A 21,030-nucleotide genomic window follows, 5' to 3' on the forward strand; every position below is an offset into this window, starting at 1 on the left:
GCACCCGGGAACTCATCACCTCTGTGCTGCCTAACAGATCTCGACACAAATCTAAACGTATCTGAGAGGAGGAAATCTCAGTAGAGGAATTGTTTTCCTTACATTGTCTTACGGACATGTTTGTGGGGGTCTTTTCCTGATTGCTGATTGATGTGGGATGACCCAGCTCACTGTGGGTGGTGCCAGCCCCTGGCAGGGTGGTCTGGGGTTGTATATGAATGCAAACAGAGCTGGCCATGGAGCCTAAGCAGCATTCTGGCGTGCTCTCTGCTTCAGCTCCTGCCTCTGGGTGCCTGCCTTGAGCTCCAGCCCTGGCTTCCCTTGATTACAGACAGCAACTTGTAAGCTGATGTGAGCCCCTTCCTTCCCAGAGTTGCTTTTGGTCAGGTACTTAGCGGCAAAATGCAATCTTGGACAGCCACTTATCTGTAGACTTCAATGTCAGGCTGTAGAGTTGTACTGCTAGGAGACATTTGATCGATAACAAAACCTTTAAAGAGATTTTTATTTTATTTTTTTAAAGTATGAAAATCAGTTTTATTCTCTATGACTAGCAAGCATTACAAATTGGGCAAAAGGTTTTAAAGAGCCAAACGTGGTGGAGCACACCGGTAATCCCAACCCCTGGGAGGCAGAGGCCGATGGAGCTCTGTGAGTCAAGTCCAGCCTGGTCTGCAGAGTTCCAAATCTGTCAAAATTGTATAGTGATACTGTGTGTGTGTGTGTGTGTGTGTGTGTGTGAGAGAGAGAGAGAGAGAGAGAGAGAGAGAGAGAGAGAGAGAGAGAGAGAGAGTGAGAGTGAGTGTGTGTGTGTGTGTGTGTCTATCTATCTATCTGGGGGGGGGAAGGGGAATAGATAGATAGATAGATAGATAGATAGATAGATAGATAGATAGATAGATAGATAGATAGATATTTTAAAGCAAATTAGCATCATGCCCCTTCACTTAGCCTGTTGGCACAAAGGAAAGGGTATGTATCCCTAGCTCGTGTGTAAAACACTAAAAACAGACAGCGTATGAAACCAGTCTTTCCTAGTTTCCTCTTGTCCTGGTGGATCATACAATTAAGAACACCATGAAGAATTCTTGTCCTTGAGTGACAGAACTAAAAGTGATACTATTATTTTATTTTTTTTATTCTGTGTGATTTTTTTCAATTAATCTAGTTTCCATATGTAAGTCGAGGTTGGAAAAATGGCTCAGTGGTTAAGAGTGCTTGCTGCTCCTAGAGGACCCAGCTTCAGTTCCCAGCACCCACAGCAGGCAGCTCACAACTGCCTGTTACTCCAGCTGCAAGGGTTAGGGGCCTCTGGCTCCCACGGGTGCTTGCACACACACAACATAACTAACAATAAAACTCAGGACCTACACTGTTAAATGTAATAAAGGCTGGATTACATGCCCGGATCAGGTGTCTATTATTTTAGGTGATCTCTGTGCTTAGCTTCTGAAGATTTCTGACATTTCCCCAAATCTCTGAGTTTTAAAATCTCTTCACGGAAAGCTTTTAGTCAATTTATTTTTCCTTCTGTCTTAGTTGGCCTAATAACTTAGTTACCTCATTCCACAATCTGGCTTCCATTTCAACAACTGACTGTCCTGAAATCCTATTTGGCAGTTGTAAATGTATGTGCTAATTTGGAAAATTGCCTTTATTGCGGAATGAAATCTTCCAAGTGACTTCTAGAATTATGTTGTAGGCCTCATTTTGAAGACCAGAAAACGAGAACCCACTTAATTTGTAAAAAGGAGCCTCCAAATGCTGTTCATCTTCTCTCATAACCATTTTGTAATTTATTAAGAAAGTATTTCAGGGAAAGTAATTTTCCAGGGTTTATTTAAGTGGCTCAAGTGTAATAAATCGGTGGAATCTGAACATACAGAGACACTGGCATGAGAGGGTTATATTTTCTTGTCTAGACAGACTCAGCCGGTATCGGCCTCTGACCCTGAGTGGAGAACCGGTTGTGGGTCTAATTTCCTATGATGCCACCAGGCCCTAGTGCTGCTGCAGCGACCATGACACCAGTGGTCGGCATGACAGCAAATGCTGTTCAGCTCCTCATGTGTGCAAGGAGCATCACCAAGTGTTTTACCACAAAATGTAAAATAGATTTAACTCCCCAGTGGCTTAACATTCCATAGCTATAAACATACCTTGGCAAGTTTTTGCTTATGTAGACTGAAGTGTCGGTTAAATTCGAACATTCTCATAGAAATCTCATAGATGCATTTTTTTTTAACAAATTGTGGCGGACAGTGAAAAAAATTAGGAAATTCTTTATTGTTTCATAAAACTAAGAATAATAGTTTTAATGTTTGCTGCCCTTGGCTGTCTAAATTGTTACACTCCCAGATCCAGATAGAGTGCATGCCGGACATTCAACTTGCTAAATGGAATAGCCTAGAAGTGTGGTCAAGGTAAAGATAGTTGTCCTGCAGGATAGAAATGGGAAGTTGGTAGCCCTGGAATCGGGCTGGAAGGTATCGTGAGCACAAAATCATTATGAAATTCTTGAGAACAGTTGAATCTTAAAAATTCCAGGGTTCATGATGAAGAGGGCTTGCTGCTTTGGTGAGGACTCAAGTTTGGTTCCCAGGCCCCGATGTAGGGCAAGTTACAACTGCCTGCAATTCCAGCTCCAGGGGACCCATCCCTTTTTGAGGACTGTGGACATCTGCATTCACAGGCACATATCCAAACATATATATATATGTTTTATATATATATTTATATATATAAATTAAGACATAAAATCTTTTTTAAAAATCCTATTGGGACTCCCGGGTTTTCCTAATTAAGATCTATCATCCATTCCATGTAGATACCATCTGTCAGCAGCATGATACTGAGTCAAGAACAGTGGATTGCAAGAAATCACGGTGTGGTAAACCTGTAACCCCCCGTCTGTTTACTGTAGACCCATGGCAATCAATGCCACATTTTGTTTTTAAGCTCCATGTTTATTTTATAATTTGGTTATTTTTTTATAACTATAGTAGCTAATTTTGCTTCCTGACATTCATATCAGTTTCCACATTCATGTTTCCTTATTTTGATTTGCTTCCTAATCAACTGGCCCAATTTCTTTAAAAAAAAAAAAATTGTACAGTTGCGTTTGGCTAGAAGCAGGCTCTGTCTGTGGTGTCTTCTGTTGTCCTCATGTCCGCAGGACTGCCAAGGAGAGGACAGCGGGGTAATGCCTGGTTCCTCTAACTTCTGCTTAAAACAGCCTTCTGTTGTTTAGTGTGTAGTGTTCTGGGAAGATTCGAGCCAGCCTGAATTAGAGAAACCTTTGCAAATAACTTGTTCTCCCCCAGGGCAGCATTCGAGTTTTTCTTTGCCCTTTAAATAAATAAAATTCCACTAAGTTTGGTACCTCAGAGTGCCAGTCTGTTTGTAGACATGCCTTTTTAAAAACTCAGGATAATTTGCTTTGTAGAGCTATCTTTTCTTTCTTAATTTTGCTTCCATTCCTTCATAATTTGTTTCCTGGGTCTTCTGTTAGTATCTTTCAACGATAATTTGCTTTGTTGTTTTCTATCTTTTCTTTCTTAATTTTGTTTCGGTTCCTTTATACTTTGTTTCCTGGGTCTTCTGTTAGCATCTTTCATCTTTCCTCCTTTTTTTGCTTCCCTTTGTTTCCTTTCCCTTTCAGCCTGAGTGCAGACTGTCTGAATTGCTCAGCCTGCTCCTCGCTGCTGCCAGTGCATCTCCCATGTGGCCTCTCCATACGCCAGTCTCAGAACTCCAGATTGATGTTCCTCAGAGCGGCGTGACAGACACTTTTGTTTTTCTGGTTGAACGTCACTTGGTTCTCTAGAAGAGTGTCATTTTATTTTGTAGGAACCAAAACAAGTTTTCCGATTACTTGCCTTCTTTTTAGATGGCCTGGAACTTTCCATAGGAACTGTACTATTTCTTGCGGCACACCTTTATGCAGGAAAGGGAATGTTCATGTGGATTTGAGTGGACAGGGTCTGCTGGATGCCGTGGATCATCTCTTCAGTTCTCTCCGTCCACTGAGGAGAAACAAGCAGAAAAGAAAATCCTTCCCATCCTTCTGTGTTGCCATGTTAGAAGTCCAGGTGCCTGAGGAATGAGTGGTTTGGAGACAGTGGCAGTAGGAGGCTCTGACAATGAAAGCGACTAGATGGTAGTGTTGGCCTGGAACTCATGGAATGGTGACCTATCCTATGTGATGTCCTTCCATGTTATTGTCGTGTAATTAAGGACAGGTAGTGCTCCTCATGACGACCAAGCGGAAATCAGGAAGGCACGAATCGTGTGCCACCACTCATCCCTCGGACTTAGGCTCTATGAGTGAGTTTTTGTTGGGCTTTCTTCCAGGGATTTTCCTGGCAGACAAGAATGCAATTTATTAACTAGCATTCATGGTCTAGTGGGTTTTTCCAAATTTGTCCCACTTGACCTAAAACTGTGAGATATATCCCACAGTTTCTAGGTTGGGCATCTCCTTCCGTTATTTTCTGTGGAGATGCAAAACGTCCCTTCATTTGTACTGTGCAGTTCATTTCACTGGGAAAGTGATGTATCATTTCACACTGTTAAGACTTTTAATGAGTTCCCCCCAAGTTCATACAGCTTCAGTAGCTTAGAAGGCAGCGATTTCTCTGGGCCAGCAGAGTTGCAGATGCTTCTGGACTTGCGCGTGCCGTCAGCAGTATCTCTTCTCTGCCAGAGCCAGTCAGCAGATCTGAATCTAGTTGTGGGTGGATGTTGTGGACGTGAATACCCACTAAGCCTAGAGAAAAAGGACCATTATTTAAAATAACAATGGGATGTCCCGTGTGACTATGAGTAATAACTGAATTAGCTCGCACTTGCTAAATGCCTTTCTCTCCACCAGATACTATTTTAGAAATATCAGACCCGTTCGGTTCTCCCAACCCCCCAAATAGAGATTACTCTTGCTATCTTCTACTCCATGACTGAAGCCCAGAAGGATGACAAAACTTGCCCAAGTCACAGAATGGAGCCAGCAGTCTGTGACCCCAGAGAGGCTGATTTCTGGGTCCATGCCTTAGCGTTATATGACATAGCTTTTCAGAAGTTGGAAGAGCTGTTAGAACTCGGTGGCTTTCTCCTACTAGTATCCAGAGTTTGAGTTCGCTTTGGCAGAAGGGAGCCAGTTTTCTGCCTACTATGAGGGAGCAGTCGGGATGAACACATCACGATAATAACACTCAAATAGTTGGAATGGGCAAGAGGAGGACTTGAGGGTGGATTTCTTTCGATGTTTTTAGTGCCTGTGTTGTGTGTGATGCTCAGTGGACTGCTGAGTTCTTTTTTATTCATCTACTGAATAAGACTGTTCATTTCTGGCTGTGCACCCTTGTTCTAGGTACCCGAGATAAGATAGAAAAGCCGCAATGCCTGTCCCTGAGCTCACAGTCAATGAACCAGCTGAACACAGGAAGAGTTTCTGTAGAAGTTGTTTCTATAATAAGAGATAATACATTGCCTGCCCTGGGACATAGAGTTCCAGAATGTCAAAATCATTATTATTTTAAATGATGTCATTGTTTTTGGTGGTCCGCAAACTCGCTGGTTTTTAAAGGAGTAGTCACGTGACAGATACCAGACATTCACATTAGAGTAGGGTCAAAATCCATATCCTAAGGCATATAGCAAAGCCCTGGAATTGCATGATTAGAGTTTTCTCCCTTTTAGTGATTTTTGTTCATGTCCCTTTATCACTCAGAATCTAGCTGAGTCATAAAACCCTAAGGCAAGGCTGCCCTTTGGGCTCTGAAGGGTAACGAATACAGCTTCGTATGTAGGAACTTCTGTGAGGTTTTCAGAGCTCTCCGCATCTGCCAGCATCTTTAGCTTTGGCTTCTCCACTGGTCTCAGAACTGTTCTGTGGAGGAGTTGGGTCTTCCTGGGCCTTCCTGGGAGGCCCTGTGTTCCCTGGGGCCAGGGGTGGTGGTGCTGTCGGAGGGTCACCTATACAGAGGCTTTTATGAAGCCTGGGACACATCAGACTGATAGTGAACTCTTAGCCATTTTCTATGCTCTTAAAAAGCACTGACCTCTGCCTTTAACATGAGGCAGAAGTAATTTCTTGGAACTAAATTTTTTCCCTTGTGGGTGGATATTGGAGTTTATTCTGAGTTTGCTATTATTGGAGTATAGAAAGGCTACAACAAATATGCCCTTTCTCTAGCACTGTAAGTGTTCTGTTATAAATAAATCAATGGTGTCTTTTGCCTTAAATCCATTAAAATATCCAGACTACTTAAAATTAACCTTGGGTACTGGGGATACAGCTGAACCAGGGAGCGCTTGCCTAGCCTATAAAAATCCTGTGTTCAGTCCCCAACACTACAGAAATAATAAACAAATAACATCTGAGAACATGAACCATGGGGTTTATATATATAGTATTTTGACTACTTAAATCTCTTAGTGAAATAAGGCTTCTAGCCTCTGTTGCAAAATACATAAAAAATTAGAATGGTGACCTGAAGCTTTGGAATGTTGTCCAGAGTCCAAATATCATTGGCTCTGTTTTAACAGAGTGGTTCATTGCAAAGTGTCCTCATAGATCTGCTGAGTGGCACTGAGGAATCATCCATCACTATGGAAGTGTGTTCTTAGCAACTGTGTTTTACACTTTAGTAAACTGAAGTGCACAAAGTTAAACGACTTTAGGGCCAGGCTTTGAACCCAGCTAAGTACAGTGCTTAGCCCAGGGACTGAGAACTAACATGGAACAGACCAGAGAAGTGTGTGGTTGCTGCAGAGGTTATGGTGGGCCTCCAGTCAGCTGTGATGGAGGATTGAGGGCCATCTGGTGGGAAATGAACAGCCTTCTCTCTGTCTGTCACTGTGTTGGTATCCCAGGGCTGACCACAAACTGTGAAGCTTAAAGAACAGAAATGTGTCCTCTTAACAGTTCAGGAGGCCAGAAACTCTGAAGGCAAAGCAGCATTGGGCTCACATCTTCTGAAGGCCCTGAAGGAAATGCTATCCCGTCCTTGTCCTAGCTTCTGGTGGATGCTGGTCGCCCTGTATTGTTGGCTTTTCCGTCACCACAGTCTAACCTCTGCCTCCATCACTAATGTTGCTTTCTTCCCCATGTCCCATCCCTTGTCTTCTCTTATTGTGATAAAGTAAGATCCAGGGCAGACTCCAAAACTACAGAGAAACTGTCTTGCAAAAGAGTTCACACTGAACATGTTTCTTGAAGAGCCGCTTTCATGGCTAGTGCGTTTCTTTTGCCCTTATTTTATCCCTTGTTATATTTTTAGCATCTGTGATGGAAATGGGGCTGCATATAATCAGGCTGGAACGACCCCTCACCCCTGACTTTGACTGTGTAGACCCTAAAACACGTGTCGGCAGGTTTTGTGGATAAGCCCATTGTGGGGCTGCTTCATGGGAAGTCTGTGCAATGCCACTTACACAAAGAGCACAACTTAGAAGCTATAGCTGTTTAAATACATCTTTAAAAAATTCCTCAGACCATAGGCTATTCTGTTAAACAAGGAGTTTTAAAAATAAATCATATCTTTTATGTACCTTCATAAAATTTTTAAGAGTGTGCTGTTACTCACAGAGGTCTTACTGTGAACGTGTTTGCAAAGTAAATAATCATACTTTAATTGCTTTTGTATAGCTACTAACTTCATGGGTGATGCTGAGTTTCCTTTAATCATGGTTCCTGTATTTAGAGGGATATTCAGGGGTATAACTCAGTGTGCAAGGCTCTGGTCTCTGCTGGGGAAGGTGGAAAGGGGGGAGGGGAGAAAAGAGAGAATGTTAGAGTTCTCTTTCCAGCCTTATTGCCAACCAGACCTAGGTCTCTTCCTCTGCCCTCCGTAGGTGCCTCCTGGCTCAGTCAACTTGTTCACCACCTGTGGTGGTTTGACTAGAAATGGCCCCTATGGGCTCGTATATTTGGATGCTCGGTCACTTAAAAGTGGCAACACTTGGCAGGGACTAGAAGATGTGGCCTTGTTGGAGTAGGTGTCGCCTTACTGGGGGAAGGGTAACACCTGGAGTAAGCTTTGGGCTTTCAAAAGCTCAAGCCAGACCCAGTGGCTTGCTGTCTCCCTTCCTGCTGCCTGCTGATCCAGATGTAGACCTCTCAGCTCCTTCTCCAGCACCATATCTGCCTGTGTGTGGTCATGCTTCTCACCATGACAACAATGGACTGAACCTCTGAACCTATAAGCTTGCCCCAGTTAAATGCTTTCCTTTGTAAAATTTGCCGTGGTCAGGGTGCCTCTTCACAGCCATAGTAACCCTAAGACACCACCTCCTGTCCCTGAAGTGTCCCTCAGAATCAAGAGCTCCTGAAGTCTAGGGTTTGGCTTTCCAGGTCTCCGCATTCTGACACTGGAACTTAGTGCGCGATCTCTATTCTGAGGAGCACAGTGCTCGCCTGCCTCTTCCGTTGCTTTCCGAGGCTTCAGTGATAGATTGCCACAGCTGGGTGAGTTTAAGGCCACAGAAATGCATTCTGCCAAACTCTGAAACTCAGATGTCCCAAATCACAGTGCTGCCAGAGACATGCTTTCTACAGAGGCTCAAGGGGAGGCCACCTCTCTACCTCATCTAATCCGTGGTGGCTCCGTCAGGCTTGGTGTGCCTCACCTGGCAACATAGCTCCAGCCTCCGCTGCCATCATTGCCCAGTCACCTTTCCCACGTCTCTTTTATTATAAGGGCACCATTCACTGGACATAAGACTCACCAGACACCTGGAAAGCCTCATTGTAAAGACATCTGTAAAAATGGTTTCCAAATAAGATCATATTCTGAGGTTGTAGAACAGTGGCTCTCAACATGTGGGTTGTGACCCCTTCAGGTGACCCTTTCATGGGGGGTGGCCAAGACCATCGTAAAACACAGATATTTACATTTTGATTAATAACATTAGCATAATTTCAGTTATGAAGTTGCAGCTAAAATAATTTTATGTTTGGGGGTCACTACAACATAGGGAACTATATTAACTGGTTGCACCGCATTAGGAAGGTTGAGAACAGGTTCTAGGAAGATGTGACACCGTCTACCGAATGCATCCTTCACCCATGCCTACACTGTCTGCCGAATGCATCTGTATCCTTCACCCATGTCTACACCATCTGCCAAATGCATCTGCATTCTTCACCCATGCCTATACAGACTTCCGAATGCATCTGCATCCTTCACCCATGCCTATACAGACTGCCGAATGCATCTGCATCCTTCACCCATGCCTGTACCATCTGCCGAATGCATCTGCATCCTTCATGCATATCTACATCATCTGCCGAATGCATCTGCATCCTTCACCCATGCCTATACAGACTGCCGAATGCATCTGCATCCTTCATGCATATCTACACCATCTGCCGAATGCATGCGTCCTTCACCCATGACTCCTCTCCATTGACCTGAGTATCACTCACTGCACAGTGTGGTTCATGATCTGGTACAAAAATGTACTTGCCCAGCTGAGAATTCTCCCTCTTTTCAATGGGGTTGGCTCTCTGTTAGAGTGACACTAGCTCTTATTGTTGGCATACTTCTGGAAATGTTATAATTTATCTTTGCAGTTTTATAGACAGTCAGTAAATGGTATGGTGCTCATGTAAAAGAAGCTAAATAAATACTTGTTGAATGAATGAACAAATAGGGCTTGTCTCTTTTCTATGTAACAAACATCTGTAGCCTCTTCATTACTTTTATATCTAGTAGGTAGACGTTTTTAACTACTGGCTGTTAACAACAGTGACAGAGAAAGCTAGTTAGGGCCATGAAGTTTGTCTGTTTATTGTCCCCCTTTAAAGTTTTGAAGTACAAGCTTTTTTTTTTTATGTCTGTGTAGCATGAATCTGAAACATTCCCGGTACATATACAATTGCCTTCTACCTTTGCCTTGCTGATTGTATTGGCAAAACAGTGCATTCTTCTCCATAAACTAGAGGGGAAAATAAAACATTTCTAAGCATAATCTCTCAAATAGATTCACCCTGATGACTGCTCCAGGATACCCCATACAACAAGTGCTATTTCAGTTTGCAGCGGTTGGGGATTTAGGATCTTTCTCAATAACTCCAAGAAGCTTTTTTCTTCCTGGCTCTCTTCTATGCCTCTGGACCACTTTGCTTCGATTGGACAGATCTGTTTCAAAACTCAAGCCTGCCCGTTGGCCAGATGTCTGTGACCACTGAATTTCCACTGGGTTTTTTTTTTTTTTTAGTTTTCCACTATTGAACCAAAATACAAGAAGATGATGCCATGTCTGACCAAGGGCAGATGTTACGAGTTGCCAAAGCCCCAGCATCCATCACCATGACATGCCATTTGCTCCCCTGGATGGAGACAGTCAGGGCTTTCAGGGGCCAAGCTTCAAGGGAAGAGTAGTGAGCAAGTAGGTGTCATTTGGAAGTGATTTGATGGCTGGGAGACGTACCGGCTAGCCACTGAAAATTTCACTTGTGATATATTAGCAGGAATGTCGGGAGCCCACATTGAGGGTGAGGTCTGCCTTTCCCACAGGCAGCCCTTCATAGCTGACACATTACACATGTCTCTGGAGTGTAACATATGGCTTCCTGAACTTGCAAATGTGGCCTCCTGCTCTGTTGAAATAATGTCTGTTTGAACAGTCTCCTAGAATAGTGAAGCTGCATTCAATAAAATAATTTCCTGTCCAGGAAGTTTTCTCTAGGGTCCTTTAAAATGTGATTTCTAAGGAACAGAGTAGAAATTTTGCATTAAAGTGTTACCTGCCTCTATGCCCATAATGCACTGTCAGGTTGTAGCTGTAGAAGCCGTTGCTTATTGTGAATGTTAAAAGATTCGTGGAGTGTTAGTCAGTCGGGAATGGGACAGGTTGTCTAGTTCAAGAATAATAAGCTCAGTTTGATGGTATAGACCCTGTGTCCCAGCCAGTCCATAGACTGGGGGAGGGGCCAACCCAAGGTTAAGGCTGCCCTTGGCTACAGATCAAGTTCAAGGCCAGCCAGGGCAGCTCAGTGAGACCCTTTGAAACTACATGCGTGTTTTGTGTGTATGTACATGAATCTAACAGCAGCTTCATCATCGAGTGGGTTTATGAATTTTCCAGATGATTAAGAACCAGGTTTTAGGAACAGACTTGTCTTCAATAAATGGTATGGTAAACAGGTGGGAGTGTGTTCATCCGTTCACCTTTGACCCAATGTCAGCTTAGCCAGAAGCAGACCCCAACGATGTTTTCCTTCTATATATGGGGGAGGGAAGGGAGAGGAGAAATATGATTTATTAGAGAAAACATAAACAAATATATGGTTTGGTGAATACTTAACCAAGTGAGTGTCTATGGTGCCACTGACCAGATAGCAAAGCCGACCAGGGCCACTGTGTAGGCCCATGCGTCCCTTTCTCACCAGCCACAGCCCCCCAACTCCTAACTTACATCCTGGCTTTTACTACAGCCTTGTCCTTGGTTTTATTGTATCCACTTCTACACGGTGTAGTTCTATTTCTTCTGGATTTTTCTTTATATGCGTACGGCATATAAAGTGGGGCTTTGCAGGTCGGTCTTGTTCTCTGATCATAATGATCGTCTGTGCTCTTGAACCCCGTTGTGTTCATTTGGTTGCCTTGCAGATTCCCCGTCTTTGTACTATCATCTCCTTTGTGGATTTGGTCTCTTCTGAGCGGGGCTGTTAACCCTGCACACATCCCACGGACACATTGAAGATGCATCCCTGAGCAAAGGCCTAATGTTCGCTGAGTAGTGTTGGAACAGAGGATTTCTTTCTCTTTTTCCCATCCTATTCTTATTAAAGCCTTGTGGAGGACAGAATTGGTTTACATAAATTCCCTAGCCGGCCTTGGCAGAGACCGAATGTCTCTGAATGGGATCAGGGAGAATAGTTGCTGGACCTAACAGACTCCTGGGAATCATCTCAAACCATTGGGTCAGAATCTTTAGAATGAGACCGAGAGTCTGCACACTCACCCGCCATCTGGGTGGTTCTTGGGAGGGAGAGACAGGCTCACCCGGTTGAATTTATGAGGTTTGGCATCTTAGTCATGAAGAAATTTGCAGAAAGTATCCATGCTTAAAAATCATGGAAAACTGACTTTTATGTGTGTGTGTGTGTGTGTGTGTGTGTGTGTGTGTGTGTGTGTGTGTATAAGAGCTAAGAAAGTTGGACTCATTTAGCCTGTAAATGTATTTTTAAAAGACTGAAACATGATTTAATTGTTTAAAAGAGAATGAATTTTATTATGACAGTGCAAATATTTGCTAAGTCAAGAGAGATTTAGATTAGTCAAGAGGGAGCACATACTGCGCATTCTCCAGGCACCGGGGATGTAAGAGAGAAAAGCTGCAGTCCACTGCCTTCAGGGAACTGAGGTTTGGGATAAAACGAACAAACCAGAACCCTCGAGCAAAAGCCAGGATGCCATATTTCATCTCGTCTAGACAGTAGGCTTCAGTGGAGCTGAGTAGGTGGCCCCCGAGGACACAGCAGAGCAAAATAGCAGAGGGGTCACCAGGAAGGCCCTAGGCTCGTCCAGGGCCTGTCAGCTTTAGGCGTTGTCCTGTGTGTAGGTGGTGGATGGCAGAGTGCTCTAAGCCACGGCTTCCATTGCTGTATTGTGACTCTAATAAAAAGTACTTGCTCTCTCTGCCTGGTGGGCACGTCTTTATGTGAGCCAGATGTTTCATAAGGTGTTCGGTCTTATTAAACCTGAGCACCTGGTGTATCGTTTTTTGTTTTGCTTTTAATTTTGTTAGCTTAACCCAAAACTGGGCCGAAAACTCTTAAAGTGACCAGTGTGGGGCCTGTCTTATAGCCAGAAGAGAGGATTTTCACAGAAGAGTCGAGGAAGAGACATTCTCCATGCATGGTGATCTCTGGAAACCTTTCTTGATTCTGGAGTGCAAATGACCTTGGAATGTTAGGAGAGAACGTCCCTTTTCATCTTTTTATCTGGCTGATCCCATCTTTTAACTGCAGATTAACCGAGATAACTTTTAAGGTTTCTTCTGGTGCTTGATTTCAATGTTGTGCCTCTTGGCGAAGGGGTAGGGGAAACAGGGATAAGGGTGGAAAAGAGGAATTTACTTCTAGATGCCTAAGAGAGGTGGCATCAGAATGCTTCTCAACCGTGCCCCCATGCTGTGCCAGACTCAGGAGGTAATATATCAGGTGGCAGTGTGTGGAGCGGTGTCTGAGGAAGATGAAGTTTAGAAGAAAGTAGGGGTCACCTTTCCGGCTCTCCCTTTCTTAGTTTGCTCTGAAGTCTTCCTCCATTCACACCCTGAAGGTCCCTGCTATGAATGAGCACCTATTCTTGTCCCCCTACCAATCATGAGCCACTGGGCAGCACTTACAGACTGAATGGCGATGCCAGTTCCTGAGCATCCACATAGGAGACGCCAGCTTCTCTCCTCATCTGCCTAGAGAGGCTCAGGTCCTGCAGCCTGATTCAGAGTTGGTTCAGACCTCAGGCAAGTGCTGTTGCCCTGCCAGGCTGCATGGGAGGGAGCCCTTCTTTGCCGCGGCCTCTCCAGAGATCCACCTGGAACTCATTTAGGGAACCCTCCTCATGGGATTTTTCTCTGAAGAGTGGAGTGCCTTAGAGGCAGCAGGCAGAAAAGCCTCTCATGTGACCGCGCCTCGCTTAAACGCTTTCAGTGTCATCCACCAAGATGTCACATTCTTCTGATAGGCCCCATCCAGTCTTAATTTAGTCAGTGCACATGAGGGGAAGACTTTACAGGGGACCAATCTGTTCCCTTTCGGGGAAGTGTAGTCAGAAATCATTGGCCCTAATACACTTCAGCAAGGCTTTATTTTGTTTGTTTGTTTGTTTGTTTGTTTGTTTGTTTATAAAGCACACTCTGGGGGACGTCACCTGCAATCTGTTTCTTCGTGTGTGCTACAGTTAGACTGTGCACTTCTTAGACTGGTATTAAGAGCGGGTGCCCTGGCCATGCACTTCTGTCTTCCCTTCAATGGGACGCTTGGTTTGTCGTCAAGATAATGCCAAATTTTTCTGAGTACACCATTGGGGTAGGAATGTGGAGGACGGTGGCCCAGACAGACTTTGATAAAAATCCAATTTGAGGTAATCACACAGAGCTGTGCTATTTCATATAGCACTCACTAGCAGTTTCTCGGAGTTTTAAGAATTCAGTCCCTCGGTGGCACTGGCTGTTTGGCGTGTAATAACTTGAGCAGAAGCCGGGCGATGGTGGCACACGCCTTTAATCCCAGCACTCGGGAGGCAGAGGCAGGCGGATCTCTGTGAGTTCGAGGCCAGCCTGGTCTACAGAGCTAGTTCCAGGACAGGCTCCAAAACCACCGAGAAACCCTGTCTCAAAAAACCAAAAAAATAATAATAATAATAACTTGAGCAGAGACAACTTCTGTCCTGAGCAATACTTCATTGAGTTGGCAGTCTGGACAGCTACTTAAAACCTGCAGACAGCTCAGAGAATCAAGGACTGGTAAGCAGGCCAGAAGGAAGAGCTTGTGTTTAAAGCTTTGGTAAACTTGACCTGCTTGCCGGTTTGGTAGCTCAGTGCTCTCGAGTGAATTGGGCACTGGGTCAAAGGCCTGCATTCTCAGGCCCCAGCTGTCAAGGTTAGCAAGCACTTAGCTAATGAGTAAACTGGCCCGTCGTCCACATCGCTTCACCTTCTGAAGGGGAGCTGAAGGGAGTGACCATACCTCAGAGTTTGCCGAGGCCTGGTAGCTCATTAAGCGGTTGGTTCTTTCTTTGAAGAAACCAGCCTTCTGGGGGTGTTCCCACGGTGAAGCTGAAGGCATTTGTGGAGCTGCTGGTTGGGAGTAGGGCTTGATTTGACAGCGATGTGGCTGAAGTCACTCACCCCTCTTCCTCAACCTTTTGCTCCACAGACCAATGAGTGGAACAAGAATGATGACCGCCTGCTGCAGGCTGTGGAGAATGGAGATGCTGAGAAGGTGGCCTCACTGCTGGGCAAGAAGGGGACCAGTGCCACCAAGCATGACACCGAGGGCAGGACCGCGTAAGAGAAAAGACTGGTTTTTACATATGTGTGTTACGAGTAGGGGAGCATTTCAGTGGTAGAGTGTCTGCGAAGCATGTCCAAAGCTCAGGGCTCTGTCTCCAACACTGTAAGAAACAAACAAAGAAACCCCTAAACATTGGCTCATTTAGGGCTTTCAACAAGGGCTCCAGAATCCCTAGCATATCAAAGGGAGTTTGATCAATGTTTTGGGGGACTTGGAAAAATTATTGTTGACCCCTTCCTGACCCTATGCTAAAACATTTATGGGTTTGTTTCCTTTTCCATCCAAGTCCAAATTATACATTGGACTTTCCCTAGTGGCTGTGTTTGTTCCTGGACACAACCAACCAACGATTGCACCAGAGAACTAACAGTGCCAGGATTGTGAGCCCATGGTAGATGGGAAATCGGTTCTCCCCTGGATGGGAAACAGCACAGCCTTCAAAGCTTACTTTGTGATTTGTTAAGCCACTCTTTAGCATAGGTAGTGACTGCATGAGCATTCTAGTAAGATTTTGCTTTCTCTTGGTATGCATCAAATTCCTGCTTGCCATAATTAAAACCTTGTTGGGGGAAGGGAGGAGCTTAGAGCTGTCTTTACTTTGGTAGTGGTATTGAAAACAGTGACTTTCAGACCACACAGGGTCATGTGGACTCTGTTATATATGCATGACCTCCTTATCCTTGAGCCTCACTCTTATTGTTCATAGTGAGACGGTATCCCTAGATATTCTGGAACTCACTATGTTGACCAGGCTGTCCTTGAACTCATAAATACACGACTGCCTCCGTCTCCCAAGTGCTAGGATTAAAGGTGTGTGCCACCATGTCCAGCCGAGCCTTACTTTGGTGTCCTCAGAAGCAGCTGCAAGACAAGGCCTTGTTTGCCAATTGCTTCTGTCACTGGAGATCCCAGCAGCATGGGAAAGGAACTGTAGGTGTGGGCTTGTTATTGGCAGGTTTCTCCGGTTGGTGACTGGGGCGCTTGTCTGAGGATGTCTAGAAGTATTAGACTTATAGCAGAGTTGGCAGGCATGGCTTTCTGTCTGCTGTTGATTAAGTCCTGGTCCATTGCTGCCCCTGAGCTACAAAGGCAGAACTGCATAATTATAGCAGAGCCCATATGGCTCACAGAGCCCCAAGTACTCCTAGCCTGGCTCTTCGCATAAAACGTCCATTTTCCTTTGTGTTTAGGTAGAGCAAATGGGGTATTTGTCCTTGCTCTCCTGTTCCTCAGAGGCGGAGTCTCTCCCTAGGGACCATGATGTGTTCACGGTTAGGTAATAAAGGTCCATCAGAGTATGAATGGCCCAGAGTTGTAGGTACCGTGTGTACAGAGAGAGCACAATTCTCACTAGCAGGAGACACTCGAGAAACGTCTTTTCTTCCTCACTCCAGACCTGTGATTCTTAGTGCAGGGAGCTTGTGCCCTGGAATTGCCTGAGGTACTTGAAGAGGGTGTTCTGAGTCATGGCACCTTGGGAAGCCCGGGGAGCGAGTCTGTGCTTTTGTGCTGAGGTTTCTGGCGACAGACAGTGCTTTTTGTACTAGTCTACCACAGCCTCCTTGCAATTATTCCTTGGGTCCCGGTGTCTGCATAAGACAGCCTTTTATAGTTATCCCTGGGGAAGGCAAGATAAGTGCTTATGACACTTTTGATTATGGTACTACTCACTAAAAAGATGACAGAAAATTTAGATTAACAGCTTAGACACAGGCATGAAGAGTGTGAATTTGCCCTGTGATCTGCGAACTCCTGGAAAATGTGGTTCTCTCTGGTCTTTCTAGGTACATTTGGTTGGGTAAACCCACGAACCGCCGTGTCCTAAGAATAATTCAGAGTCTGTGGCAGACCACGGCTGGTCTTGTCCCCTTTACTGCTGCTCGTGGAAAGTCTGTGGAAATGATTGGTGATCATTTGGTGACATGTCTGGGATGCTTCACTTTTCCTTCGAAAGGATAAGGCCATATTGAACTTGAAAGTTATATCCCTGGCCATACTCAGTCTCATTTCCTGCCTTTTTCCTTCCTTTCCTTGTACACGGGTCCATGCAAAATTGGGCTGCAGGATCCCTTTCTCGAGCACTCTTTAGGGAAGAAAATTTGCCTGTGAGTGCCGAGGTTGGACTTGGTGACTCAACGCCATCTCTCAGCCATGCCCCCACGTAAACTTTCTCTCCTTATGTACCCCCTTTTCCTGTATGTTCCTACCTTCTCTTAACTAAAACTGCACCACTGCCCAAGTTCTGTGTCCAGTTACATTCTGTAGGGCTGACAGAACAGGGGCAGTAGTAATACTTCCACCATGAAAGGCCTTGCTTTCCAAAGGACCTGAATCTCATGTGTGGTTCAGCTCCAGGAAGACAAGGGTCATATCATTTTTGTTGTTTAGCCTTTCCCTGTCATCTGGGCACAAAAGAACCCTTTGCTGTGGATGCTGTGGATGCTGTGGAGAAAAAAAAATAACCTCTTTTTGGCTGATAATGCTTCAGAGGTAAATTACTGAGGGGCGAATTAATGTGGGGCCCAGAGGAAATGGCAATTCCGAGGAAGTGTTACCACCCGCATCCCTGTCAATAGGAAGGCATTCAGCTTGTACTATCCTGAGGGCCAGCAAGCCCAGGAGTCCCAAGAATGTGCTGGTCCAGGTAGTCATTGCTCAGTCATTCTCCAGAAACTGCCATAGCCCAGGACCCGATGGGTCGCTTGGAAATACCCAAGACTTTTTAGTTTCTTCCTGAAGATCCCCTGCCATGGTAAAAGAAGAAGCCGTCAGAAAATGTCTTCTTCCTCCACTGTTTACAAAGGGGATTTTAAAAAGTCAAAGCAGTTGAATGATGAGTTCATTTAGGGAAGATTGGGAGCAGGGTGGTGGCTCGGTCAGAGAGCGGAACGGAGCAGGGCCGGCAGTTGCGGCGGCGGGCTGTGTTTATGGAGGTAGGCTTGAGTTTCCTCGGCCCCATCTGCTCCCTTTCCATGGGGGAGGTGAGGAAGTGGGAGGATTCCATACCCCGAAACCTTACCGTGGAAGAGTCTAATTGTTTCAAGATGGTTTCCCCTGTGTTGAATATGCCTTTAATTAAAGTGCTGTGTGTTTGTCTTGGGAACAACCAGACTAAATAAAATCACGGCTGGGACCATAGTATTTGAACCAGTACTCACCAGTGCGTATGTGTATAGACCTCAGAAAGGGCATTGAGAGAGAGAGAAAGAGAGAGGAGAGAGAGAGAGAAGAAAGAGACTATGTGTGGGTAGTCCGCATTTCAGAAACCTTATCTCTTTGGCCTTGAAAGCAGAAACCCCTGGAAGTATTTTTAGATGTCTGTGGAACTGAAGTGTAGAGAAGTAGCTTTTGATCTCTGCAAGCCAGTACAAGAAGGCACTTCTCTGGCCCTTGGCCTTTTACCCTCTGCCTTGCCGTTTGCTCAGAACAGGGATGCCTTAGGTAGTTGGTACCAGCAGTTCCATCTTAGAAATCAAGCCACACCATGTGACCAGCCATCTCTAGCTCTTCTCACAAAGGACTTCTAAATTATGTAATGGCAACCATTATATACTGGGAGTGATGGCGGCCTCCGTTCCTCTCTGCATCGTACAGCTTCCCTTTGAAGGTTGGTCTTAGGTAGTGGTAGGTACTTGAGCTCTGGATTGTATGGACTAAGTCTTTCTCTCTTGAAACTGCTCTGGAAATTGGAGCCCGGATTTTGATGTCCTTTATCCCCTCGCTCATACCTTTCTGCTTTCTGCTGATACTTGCTAGGTCTTAAACTATACACATATACAATACATATATTGAGTCTTGCGGTATTTTACTTATTTTTTGTGTGTATGAGTGTGTAGGTGGAGTTTTGTCCTGCCAGCCTACTCCCAAAGAACCGCACAGAGACTTAAATATTAATTATAAATGCTCAGCCAGTATCTTAGGTTTATTTTTAGCTAGCTCGTATAACTTAAATTAACCCATTTCTTTTAATCTACGTACTGTCCTGAGGCTCCTTTACCTTGTCTGTGAACTTCCCACTTTGCTTCTCTACATCTGGCTGGCAACTCCTCATGACTCCCTTGAATGCTGCCTTTCTTCCCGGCGTTCTCTCTGCCCCAAAAAACCTGCCTAGCTCTCGGCCGATCAGACTTTTTATTAACCGTGAGAGCACCACATCTTCACAGTGTTCAGAAGGATCATTCCACAGCGTGAGTGTTTTACTTCATGTGTGTCTGTGTACCCTGCACATGCTTTGTGCCCATGGAGGTCAGAACAGGGCATCAGACCCCTGGAACTGGGGTTATAGCTGGTGTGAGCCACCACGTGGATGCTGGGAATGGAACCCGGGGTCCTCTGCAAGAGCAGTGAGTGCTCTTCACCTCTGCGTCATAACTCCAGTCCCTGCATCAATTTTTAGAGGTGAATGAATTCTTTTGGGGCCTCACTGACCCCGGGCCAATGGTTATCCCCTTAATTTTCATTAGATGGTGAAAAGCATTGGATGGTAGAAAGTGTGTCACTGCGGGTGGGCTTTGGGATTTCAGAAGATGCACACCATCTATTTTAACGTGCTTTCTGTGTTTGGCTCAAGATGTGAGCTCTCAGCTGCTGTTCCAGGTGCCATATCTGTCGGCTGACCTCTTCCTGCCCTCCACTGTCATGTCTGAGACCCTGGAGATGTAGACCCAGATTAACTCTTTCTTCTACGGTTGCCTTGGTCATGATGTTTTATCACAATAGAAGAGTAACTAGGGCAGAAATCAGAAATTAGTCCCAGGAAGTAGACTGTGTGACAGACCTGATGACCATGCAGGTTTATGGTTTTGTTTTTTTGTTTGTTTTTATTTATTTATCTATTTTGGGGTTGTTTTTTTTTTGGAAGAATGTGAAAAAAAATTGGGATTTTAGACTAGAAAAGCAGTTGAACACTAAACAGAGCTCAGTGAGCCATCCAAGTAGGAGTCTTGATGTCAGGAGGCTGGGGCTTACATGACTGTGGAGGCCCAGGCCAAGGGGTTTGAGAGGGGAGCAGTGTTAACCACTGAGCTCGAGACTATTCTTGTGAACTTCAGCAAAGAATCTGGCTGCTTTCCACCCTCATCCTAAGAACTTGCCTGAGGCTGAATGAAAATGGAATAGACTAATTTCTTTGAAAGAGGGTGTTTCAAGGCAGCCTCATATTGACTCTATTAACTGGCTGTTAGTGACACTGGTGTGCCGCAGGTCTACAATGGAAAAGAGCAAAAGAAGTGGAAAATACACAGGGCACAGAGGAAAAGGAGACGACCAAGCTGGATGTCACTGCCAACTCTTGTTCTATGACAGAAGCTGTAATTGCTAAAAATTAGCACCGTTAAGGAGAGGCCAACTCTGCGTTGGCATAGTGGGAAGATTGCTAAGCTAAGCTTCCAGTGCATAAAAGGAAAAGGAACTTTCTGCCCCTAGAAAAGAACAGCAACAAATGCCGCAGCGAATGTGATTCAAGGGGGCCTGGGTTCCCCACATTGGTGGTCGAACTTGGCAGTATCATCAAAAAAAAAAATGCTTAGTGTATGTCACAAGACCTTGTCCCAAAACAGAAGTAAGTGGATTAAGTATGCCAAGTGAAGAATTTTAAAGATGGCAGTGTGTGATTGTTGCTGGCTGACCTCCTCCTCCTCCTCCTGGTTGGCTAGGACCGAAGCTACCACCAATGCGGGGTCACAGAGATCCTGGGAAACTTGGTCACTCTGGTAGAGAGCGGAGCAGGGAGGCTGGGGGTGGAGCTGTCGAGCACACAAGTCAATGACCTGCCCTCAGTCACTCACAAGAGAGAGGGCATCTGGAGCGGTAGGTTCTCACGCTGAGCAGCAACCAGGCAGTTCAAGGGTCAGTGGGATCAGTGAGGAGCGCCTATCCTTCACACACGCGCATCCTCCTGCCAGCCTCCAGGAAAACCCATCCCACCGAGTTAGTGTCTCAAGACTCTCGGGCATCCCCTCTCGCTTGTAAGCTCCGCAAAGTCCCAAAGTGGCTGCATTTATCTT

The 21,030-nt window shown here is 45.2% G+C and overlaps 1 protein-coding gene across 2 annotated transcripts in view; it reads left to right on the forward strand.

The window, feature by feature from the left end:
- Positions 1 to 21,030, forward strand: part of Rai14 (retinoic acid induced 14) — a 128,164-nt gene that overhangs the window by 66,816 nt on the left and 40,318 nt on the right. For both annotated transcript variants that reach the window (XM_075975885.1, XM_075975886.1), the window contains exon 3: positions 14,888 to 15,018. In XM_075975885.1, the coding sequence (XP_075832000.1) occupies positions 14,888 to 15,018 (131 nt within the window). The remainder of the gene's footprint in view (positions 1 to 14,887; positions 15,019 to 21,030) is intronic.

The sequence above is a fragment of the Microtus pennsylvanicus genome, chromosome 6 (assembly GCF_037038515.1).
Source record: "Microtus pennsylvanicus isolate mMicPen1 chromosome 6, mMicPen1.hap1, whole genome shotgun sequence".
NCBI lineage: Eukaryota > Metazoa > Chordata > Mammalia > Rodentia > Cricetidae > Microtus > Microtus pennsylvanicus.